The 11,682-nt window shown below is 25.2% G+C and overlaps 1 protein-coding gene across 1 annotated transcript; it reads left to right on the top strand.

Moving 5' to 3' along the window:
- Positions 1–8,086: 8,086 nt before the first annotated feature.
- LOC110110436 (soluble inorganic pyrophosphatase PPA1-like) lies at positions 8,087–9,775 on the top strand. Its single transcript, XM_020841921.1, has 5 exons — positions 8,087–8,333; positions 9,075–9,136; positions 9,237–9,344; positions 9,464–9,526; positions 9,635–9,775. The coding sequence occupies exons 1-5, from the start codon at positions 8,087–8,089 to the stop codon at positions 9,773–9,775; spliced, it is 621 nt and encodes a 206-aa protein (XP_020697580.1).
- The last annotated feature ends 1,907 nt before the right edge of the window (positions 9,776–11,682 follow it).

Here is an 11,682-nt window from a genome sequence, read left to right as displayed (position 1 = left end):
GTGTACAAACTAATATATAATATTTATAATGCTTGTACATAATGTATATAAACTTATACATAGTGTGTATATTATTTATAGATATCATGTATAAAGTTCTATGTAGTATGCATAATTCTTGTATAAATTTATACTTAGTGTGTATAATACTTTTATATACCGTGTAAGATGCTTGTATATAAAATATACAATGCTAATATATACCTTATATAAACTTATTCATAGTGTATATAAACTTATTTAGAGTGTATAATACTTATAAATAGTATATAAATGCTTGTACATAGCATTATAAATATGTATGAAGTGTGTATAATACTTATATATAGCATTGAAGATAGTATAAGATCCTTATATAAACTTATACATAATGTGTATAATTCATGTACACTGTGTGCAATGATAGTATATAACGTGTACATAGTGTGTGTAATGCTCATAAATAACATGTATAAACTTATACATAATGTGTATAATGCTTATACCTATCATGTATGAACTTGTACATAATATGTATAATATTTATATAAACTTGTGCATATTATGTATAATACTTGTATATAGCATGTATAATGATTGTACATAATGTATATAATCTTACACATAGTGTATAAAAATTATGTATATAGCGTTTATAAACTTATACAAAGTATGTAAAAGTCTTATACATGGCATGTATAAACTTGTACATAGTGTGTAAAAATTATGTATATAGCATGTATAAACTTATATATGGTGTGTATAATCCTTATACATAGGGTGTATAAACTTGTACATAATATGCATAAACGTTCATAGTTTGTATAATCCTTATACATAGCGTGTATAAACTTGTACATAGTTTGTATCATGCTTGTACATAGCATGTGTATAATGTTTGTCTAAGACTCTATATATTATGTATAATGCATGTAAATATAGAGTATAATGTTTGTATATATAATGTACAAACTTGTACATACTGTGTATAATGCTTGTTAAAACTTATACATAGTGTGTATAATGCTTGTACATAGCATGAACAAAATTAATAAATAGTTTTTATCATGCTTATATATAGTGTTTACAAACATATACAAAGTGTATATAATGCTTGTACATAACATATATAAACTTGTATATAGTGTGTAAAAATTTGTACATTACATGTATAAACTTATACATAGTGTGTATAATATTTGTACATAGCTTGTATAAACTTGTACGTACTATGTATAATACTTATACATATCATATACATAATGGGTATAATGTTTATATATAGTTGTGTATAAACTTATACATAATATATAAAATTCTTATTTATAGTATGCAAAATCCTAATACATATCGTGTATAAATTTATGCATAGTATGTAAAATACTTGTATATTCTATGTAAAACTTGTACATTATGTATATAAAACTTATACACAGTGTTTATAATGCTTATATATAGTATGTACAAACTTATCCATAATATGTATAATGCTTGTATATAATGTGTATAAAATTATACATAGTGCGTATATTATTTATAGATAGTAAACTTCAACATAGTCTGCATAATACTTGTATAAACATATATGTAGTGTATAATACTTTTATATAGCATGTATAATATATGTATATAGCATGTACAATGTTTATATAAAGTTTGTATAAACTTGTACATAGCTTATATAAACTTATTCATAGTGTGTATAACCCTTATATATAGCATGTATAAACTTACACATAGTATATAAAAATTATTCAAATATAGTGTATAAAATTATACATGGTGTATATAATCCTTATACATAGCTTGTATAAACTTGTACATAATATGTATAAACTTGTTCATAGTGTGTATAATCCTTATACATAGCGTGTATAAGCTTGTACATAGTCTTTATAATACTTGTACAAACCGTGTGCATAATGCTTGAATAAACTCGTACATCATGTCTATAATGCTTATAAATAGTATTTATAATACTTGTACATATAATATATAAACTTGTACATAGTGTGTATAATAATTGTTTAAACTTGTACATAGTGTGTATAATGCTTGTACATAGCATCTATAGTACTTGTATAAACTTATACAAAGTGTGTATAATACTTGTGCATAGCATTTACAAACTTGTACATAGTTTTTATAATACTTACATTTAGTTTTTACAAATATATATAGTGTGTATAATACTTGCACACAATAAGTATAAACTTATATATAGTATGTATAAACTTATACATATGTGTATAATACTTGTACATAGCATATATAGACTTTTACATAGTGTGTAAAACACTTGTATATAACGTGTATAAACTTATATAATTCATGTATAATACATGTACATAGCATGAATATACTTATACATTGTGTGTATAATATTTATACATACCATGTACATTGGGTGTATAATGCTTATATATAGCGTGTACAAACTTATACATAGTGTGTATAATTCTTATTTATGGTGTGTAAAATATTTTTATATATCATGTAGAAACTCGTACATAGTATGTATAATGCTTGTATATTGCATATAAAACTTGTACATAGTTGGTCTAAAACTTATATATAGTGTTTATAAATCTTATATATTATATGTACAAACTTATACATAATATATATAATATTTTTACATATCATGTATAAAATTATACATAATGTGCACATTATTTATAGATAGAGTGTATAGACTTCTATACATAAAGCATAATATTTGTATATAGCATGTACAATGGTTATATATAGCTTCTATGAACTTGTACATAGTGTATATAAACTTATTTAGAGTGTATAATACTTATTAATAGTCTGTATAATGCTTGTACATACCGTGTATAAATATGTACATTGTGTGTACAATACTTGTATATAGCATTGACCGTAGTGTTGAATGCTTGTATAAACTTATATATAATGTGTATAATTCATGTATACAATGTGTGCAATGCTCGTATATAGCGTGTACATAGTGTGTATAATATTTTTACATAATATGTATAAATTTATACATAATGTGTATAATACTTATACATAATATGTATAAACTTATACATAGCATGTACAATATTTGTATAAACTTGTATATAGTGTGTATAATACTTATACAAAATATGTGTAATGCTTGTACATAGCGTGTATAAACTTGCACATAGTGTGTAAAAATTATGTATATAACATTTATAAATATTTATATATATGTATAAGTCTTATACATAGCATATATAAACTTCCATATAGTGTGTAAAAATTATGTATATAGCTTGTATAAACTTAAACATGGTGTATATAATCCTTATACATAGCGTGTATAAACTTATACATAATGTGCATAAGCTTATTCATAATTTGTATAATCCATATACATATCATGTATAAACTTGTACATAGTCTGTATAATGCTTGTACATTACATGTTTATAATGTTTGAACAAACTTGTACGTAGCTTTTATAATGCTTGTAAATAGTGTGTATAATGTTTGTACATAGAATCTATAAACTTGTATATAGTGTGTATACTGCTTATATAAACTTATACATAATGTGTATAATGCTTGTGCATAATATCTATAATACTTGTAAAAATTTATACATAGTGTGTATAATACTTATACATAGCATGTACAAACTTATACATAATGTGTAAAATGCTTGTACATAGCGTGTATAAACTTATATAATTCATGTATATCGCTTGTACATAGCATGTATAAACTTATACATAGTGTGTATAATACTTATACATAGCATGAACGAACTTGTATATAGTTTTTATAATGCTTATATATAGTATTTACAAACATATACAAAGTATATATAATGCTTTTACATATTTGGTATAAACTTATATATTGCATCTATAAACTTATATATATGTGTATAATACTTATACATAGCATGTACAAACATATACATAATCTGTAAAATGAATCTACATAGTATGTATAAACTTATATAATTCATGTATATCGCTTGTACATAGCATGCATAAACTTATACTTAGTGTGTATAATACTTATACATATCATATACATAGTATGTATAATGTTTATATATAGCGTGTATAAACTTATACATAGTATGTATAATTCTTATGTATAGTGTGTAAAATACTAGTATATATCGCGTATAAACCTATACATAGTGTATATAATACTTGTATATTGCATGTAAAACTTATACATAGTGTGTACAAAACTTGTACATATTGTTTATAATTCTTATACATTTTGTGTACAAACTTATACATAATATGTATAATGCCTGTACATAGCATGTATAAACTTATACATAGTATGTAAATTATGTATAGATATGTATATAGTATGTATATAAAATTAAACATAGTGTAGAATGCATGTATAAAATTATATATAATGTCTATAATTCTTGTATACAGTGTGTGCAATGCTCGTACATAGTATGTACATAGTGTTTATAATGCTTGTACATATCGTGTATAAACTTATACATAATCTATATAATGCTTATATATAACATGTATAAACTTGTACATAACATATTTAATATTAGTATAAACTTGTACATAGTGTGTATAACACATGTACATAACATGTATAATGCTTGTACATAGCGTGTATAAACTTACACATAATAATATTTAAAAATTATGTTTATAGCATTTTTAAAATTATACATAGTATGTATAAGCCTTATACATAAAATGTATAAACTTGCACATAGTGTGTAAAAATTATATATATATCGTTTATAAACTTATACATGGTGTGTATAATCCTTATACATAGTGTGTATAAACTTATACATAATGTGTATAAACTTGTTCATAGTTTGTATAAACATTATACAAAGCGTATATAAACTAAAACATAATCTATATAATGCTTGTATATAGTATGTGTATAATGTTTGAATAAAGTTGTACATAATGTATATAATGCTTACAAATAGTGTGTATAATACTTATAAATAGAATGTCTAAACTTGTACATTGTGTGTATAATGCTTGTATAAACTTGTACTTAGTGTGTATAATTTTTGTACATAGCATATATAATACTTGTATAAACTTGTACATAGTGTGTATAATACTTGTAAATAACATATACAAATTTATACGTAATTTTTATAATGCTTTTATAAATTGTTTACAAATATATACATAGTGTCTATAATACTTGTACATAACTTGTATAAACTTATATATAGTGTGTATAAACTTGTACATTATGTGTATAAACTTATACATAGTGTGTATAATACTTGTACAAAACATTTACAAACTTGTACATAGCATATAAAAGGCTTATACATAGCGTGTATAAACCATTATAATTCATGTATAATGCCTGTACATAGTTTAATAAACATATTCATAATGTGTATAATACTTATACATACCATACACATAGTGTGTATAATATTTATATATAGCGTTTATAAACTTATATATAGTGTATATAGTTCTTATTTGTAGTGTGTAAAATGCTTGTATATATCATCTATAAACATGTACATATTGTGTATAATTCTTGTATATTACATGTAAAACTTGTAAAGAGTGTGTATAGAATTTATACATAGTATTTATAATGATTATACATAGTGTGTACAAACTTATACATACTATGTATAATACTTGTATATAACATGTATAAACTTGTACATAAAATGTATATTATTTATAGATAGCATGTATAAACTTCTATATATTATGTATAATGCTTGTATAAACTTATACGTAGTATATATAATACTTTTATATAGCATGCATAATGCTTGTATATAACATATACAATGCTTATATATAGCTTCTATAAACTTATACATAGTGTAGATAAACCTATTCAGAGTGTATAATACTTATGAATAGTGTGTATAATGCTTGTACATAGCGTGTATAAATATGTATTTAGTGTGTATAATACTTATATATAGCTTAAACTTAGTGTAGAATGCTTGTTTAAACTTATATGTAATAATTAAAATTCATGTATATAGTATTTACAATGCTCGTATATAGCGTGTACATAGTGTGTATAATGCTTTTACATAACATGTATAAACTTATACAAAATGTGTATAATGCTTATATATAGTATTTATAAACTTGTACATAACATTTACAGTATTTGTATAAACTTGTACATATTATGTATAATAGTTATACATAGCATGTATAATGCTTGTACATAGCGGTTATAAACATGCACATTATGTAAAAATTATGTATATAGCATTTATAAACTTATATATAGTATGTATAAGCCTTATACATAGCATGTATAAACTTGCACATAGTGTGTAATAATTATGTATAATACGTGTATAAACTTATTTATGATGTGTATAATCCATATACATAGCGAGTATAAACTTCTACATAATGTGCCTAAACTTATTCATAATTTGTATAATCCTTATACATAGCGTGTATAAACTTATACAGAGTCTATATAATACTTGTACATAGCGTGTGTAGAATGCTCGAATAAACTTGTACTTAGTGTGTATAATGCTTGTAAATAGTGTTTATAATTCTTGTACATATATTTTATAAACTTATACATAGTGTGTATAATGCTTGTATAAACTTGTACATAGTATGTATAATACTTATATATAACATCTATAATACTTGTATAAACTTATATGTAGTGTGTATAATGCTTATACATATCATGTAAAAACTTGTAAATAATTTTTATAATACTTATATATAGTGTTTACAAATATATACATACTATGTATAATACTTGTACATAATATATATAAAATTATATATAGTGTGTATAAACTTAAAAATAGTGTGTATAATACTTGTACATAGATGTACAAACTTATATATAGTGTATAAAATACTTGTACATAGCCTGTATAAACTTGTATAATTCATATATAATGCTTGTGCATGTATAAAATTGTACATACTGTTTATAATACTTATACATACCATATACATAGTGTGTATAATGATAATATATAGCGTGTATAAACTTATACATAGTGTGTATAATTCTTATTTATAGTGTATAAAATGCTTGTACATATTGTGTATAAACTTATATATAGCGTGTATAATACTTGTATATTGCTTGTAAAACTTATACATAGTGTGTATAAAACTTATACGTAGTGTGTATAATGCTTATATGTAGTGTGTACACTATAAAAAAATAACTTTTAGCAACACTTTTATCTATGTGTCCTAACAAATATATATTAGGGCATATAATGATTTTGGTGCTAATTAAGAGATCTTGTGCGACAAGTCCCCACTTTACCCCGCACTATCTCAAACTTTCCCCTTCCTCTAATTATTCTTTCATTTTTCTCAAGCGTGTATTCACCCCAAAGTTGAATACTTGATCGTTGCCGCTACATTGCCGATCGAGGCCTCCTCTTCCCCTTATTATTTTTTTCATCTTGCTCAAGCACAGCATTTCTGATGCGGCATGCGTGCGATTCATCGATCGCTGACACTACTTCAAGACAGCTGCATTTGGTAAGTCTTCTAATGGCTTTTAATCTTTTTTAAGCACAATATGCTTTATTGATTCCAATATATAATGCTGATTGTGTAGGGTTCATAAAATATTCTTGTTCCCTCTTTTGATTTTCTAAGGTTCTTGAGGTTCTTAATTTACAAGTTTTGAACAATCTATCGAATGTTGTAGCACCGAATGCAAATTGTTTTGTATATAATAAAAGGTTAATCTTCGGACCTTGTCATTATCTTCTCAATCGCTAATTTTGAAGTTTATTAATTAGGTCATTGGTGTGATTTTAGTTCATTTGAGTTAGTTATTGGATTCATTATATCCTTATTCTACAAAGGTGTTTACGAATTAAGGTACATAGGCAATCGAGTAGTGAAATAAGGTTATAGAAGATAGACTTATAATGTTTGTGTAAATATTTACCCAAAGTCAACCGGTAAGGAAAATTGATATAATTTTTGTCGAAGGATTATAATGAAAAAAAAAAGACAGTTTCAAGTTATTGAGGATTTTTTATGTTGTGTGTGAAGATTTGCGAAAATTAGAATTAGCATGTCTAAAACATTAAAAGGACTAGCCAAGATGCTGATTAAGCCGACCCTAGTAGTTGGGCTTAAGGATGATGATATCAGGGTATAAAATTAAAGGTAGCTTAAATTGCTTGCAAGGTTTTATTGATGACAAGCTGAATAAAATGCTGAAGGCTACATTGGAAGAGGATTCTATCTTGGTGATGTTGAAGGCTGCATTGGAAGAGGATTCTATCTCTAACTTAGCTTCAGATGACAAGCTGAAAAAAATGCTGGGGGAACTTGATGCTTTGGTTAACAAAGCGTATGAACTACTTGGAAACTTGTATCAAATGATGAGTAAAGTTTATTTTGTAGTGAAGTATGAGCTTTTTTGTCTTGATTATATACCTATGTGATGATAATCAATTTGCAGCTATTTCTATTTAAATTAAACTTTTATTATTATTAACTGAAAACATTGTGCTATAGGGTTCTCAGATGCATATTGTTCATCGTGCTACTTTTTATGTGGTTTACACTAGAAAGGAATAAAATAATTAACACAAGCAAGGTTTTATCATTGGTATCATTGGTAGATTTTCCTGGAATAAGAAAGATGAATCATTTTTATAGGAGTGCATTTTGACATGAAAAAAATGCATGCAGTCTATGTGTTTCTTCTTTCCATGCATTTTCTTACCATAATTTTCTTTGCTGGTTACTGAATAAATGACCATAATTAAATTAAATTATTGATAGCCCGTTAAAGTATGCTCTATGATTTTGGTTATATCATTTTATTTTTAATATTCACTCTCCTTTTCTTTTTGTTATGCAGTTATTTGTCAATTAGCAGCTCTTCATCATTAAAATAATTTCCTAATTCTTTCGTGAGTGAGCTGAGACTAGATTATTCAAACTTCAATTGCAAATAAGGATAAAGTATAGTTTAAACTATGTTATTAAGTTAGTGAGCTGAGACTCGATGCTTCAAATTTCATTTATAAATAAGGATGAAGTATAGTTTATACTACGTTATCAAGTTAGTGAGAGTTCATCTTGAATGTTAGTGATGGAAATTATGTGCATGTGCCCTAGAAAGGTCTTCAAAACCAAGTAAGGGGAAGTATGAACTCGATAAAAAGACTTGGCTGATAAAGGTAAATGAGGAAGTCCTCTAAAATAGCCAAATTCCTTCACTCAAAAATAAGAAAATAAAGTTTGAGAAGAAAAAGGAATTGTTCCTCCCCTCTTGTTCAGGTATATTATGTTCTTTACTCATCGGGGGTGTACCCCAAAACCTATGGTTTCATTCCAAAAACACTCTGTGAAGACAATGACCCTCTGGATGTTCTTGTTCTCATGAAGGTACGCTATTAGGAAAATGTATTTTTTATTTTTATAATATATGTTAAAATTATCAGTTGCTCTGCTCTATGCTTACAAGAATTATTCATGTGGATTATTAGTGTTTCTTCTTTGAACAGGAGCCAATCCTCCTAAGATGTTTCCTTTGTACAAAAGCTATAGGCCTCATGCCTATGATTGATAAGGTTTTATTCTTTTATTTTATATGCAAATCAAACTTATATCATTTTGATTCTAAAATTTATCCGTATTTGGTAAAGATGTTGATTTATTATATACGTTGTTCAAAACAAGGAGAAAAGGATGATAAAATAAATATTGTTTGTGATTATGATCCTGAATATAGACATTATATAGATATCAAGGAGCTCCGACCTCATCGTTTGGCTGAAATCAAGTGCTTCTTTGAAGATTGTATCCTCAAAATTTAGCTAATGTGCATACTATGTTTTCTTTGCTATTCCTCATCTTTCAGATTTGTAAACCATCTTTTAATTAAATTATATAAAATGTGTTCATCTTTTTATGTCACCTTCTTGCATCTAGACGGTGAGGGATATCATTGTTGTGAGGAATTTTCAAAAGAAATGGGTTTGGAAGTATATTTGAAATTTGGCTTAGCAAGAAGTAGCAGTAATAATTGCTCTTCACTTGTAATGAATATTTAAAGGTATTTAAGAAAACTACAAGATGGATCTAAACCTTTATTATTAATAATGATGATTTATATCACACTATGTACAAGTATTATACACTCCATGTATAAGTTTGCTTATAAATAGTTTTACATGGTGTATAATATACTATAAATAATATACAAACTATGCACAATTTTATACACGCTATGTGCAAGCATTATACATATTATGTATAAGTTTGTACACACTATATATAAATATTATAAACACTGTGTATAAGTTTTATACACAATATGTACAAGTTTTACATGAAATATACAAGTATTATACACACTATGTACAAGTTTATGCACGATATGTTCAAGCATTTTACACACTATAAATAAGAATTATACACACTATGTATAAGTTTATACACGCTATATATAAGCTTTATACACACTATGTATATTGTATGTATAAGTATTATACTCACTATGTATAAGTTTATGCATAATATGTACAAATATTATACATGAATTATACAAGTTTATACATGCTATGTACAAGCATTTTACACGCTATGTACAAATTTATACATGATATTTACAAGTATTATATACACTAGGTACAAGTTTGTACACGCAAAGTACAAGTTTATACACACTATATACAAGTTTATACATGCTATGTAATAGCATTATACACACTATGTATATGTTTATAAACACTATATATAAGCATTATAAAAACTATGTACAAGTTTTTACATGAAGTTTTTACATGCTATATACAAGCATTTTACACACTATATACAAGTTTATACAAGTATTATAGATGCTATGTACAAGCATTATACACACTATGTACAAGTTCATACAAGAATTATTCACACTATGAATAAGTTTAGACATTATTTGTATAAGCATTATACACACTATTTACAAGCATTATACACACTATGTACAGGTTTATTCAAACATTATACACATGCTATCTACAAACATTATACACACTATGTATAAGTTTATACAACCATTATGCATACTATATAGAAGTTTATACACACTATATACAAGTTTGACATGCAATATATAAGTATTATACACACTATATATAAGTTTATATACTATATGTATAAGCATTTTATGTACTTTAAAGAAGAATTATACACACTATATATAAGTTTCTATACGTTATATATAAGCATTATACATACTATGTATATGGTACGTATAAGTATTTTTTATACTATGTATAAGTTTATACATGATATGTACAAGAATTATACATGAATTATATAAGTTTATACATGCTAAGTATAAGCATTTTAAACACTATGTACAAGTTTGTATATGATATGTATAAGTATTATACACACTATGTACAAGTTTATACACGCAATATACAAGTTTATACATACTATATACAAATTTATATTTACTATATACAAGCATTATACAAACAATGTATATGGTTGTAAACACTATATCTAAGAATTATAAAAACTAGGTATATATTTGTACATACTAAGTTCAAGCATTATACACATTATGTATAAGTTTATATAAGTATTATACATACTATGTATAAGCATTATATATATTATTTATAAGCATTATGCATACTATGTATAAGTTTATTCAAACAATATACACACGCTATGTACAAGCATTATATAGACTATGTACAAGTTTATACACGCTATGTATAAGGATTAT

The sequence above is a fragment of the Dendrobium catenatum genome, unplaced genomic scaffold (assembly GCF_001605985.2).
Source record: "Dendrobium catenatum unplaced genomic scaffold, ASM160598v2 original_scaffold_107022, whole genome shotgun sequence".
NCBI lineage: Eukaryota > Viridiplantae > Streptophyta > Magnoliopsida > Asparagales > Orchidaceae > Dendrobium > Dendrobium catenatum.
The sequence above is the reverse complement of the archived record's forward strand: the minus strand, read 5'-3'. Positions and strand labels throughout refer to the sequence as shown.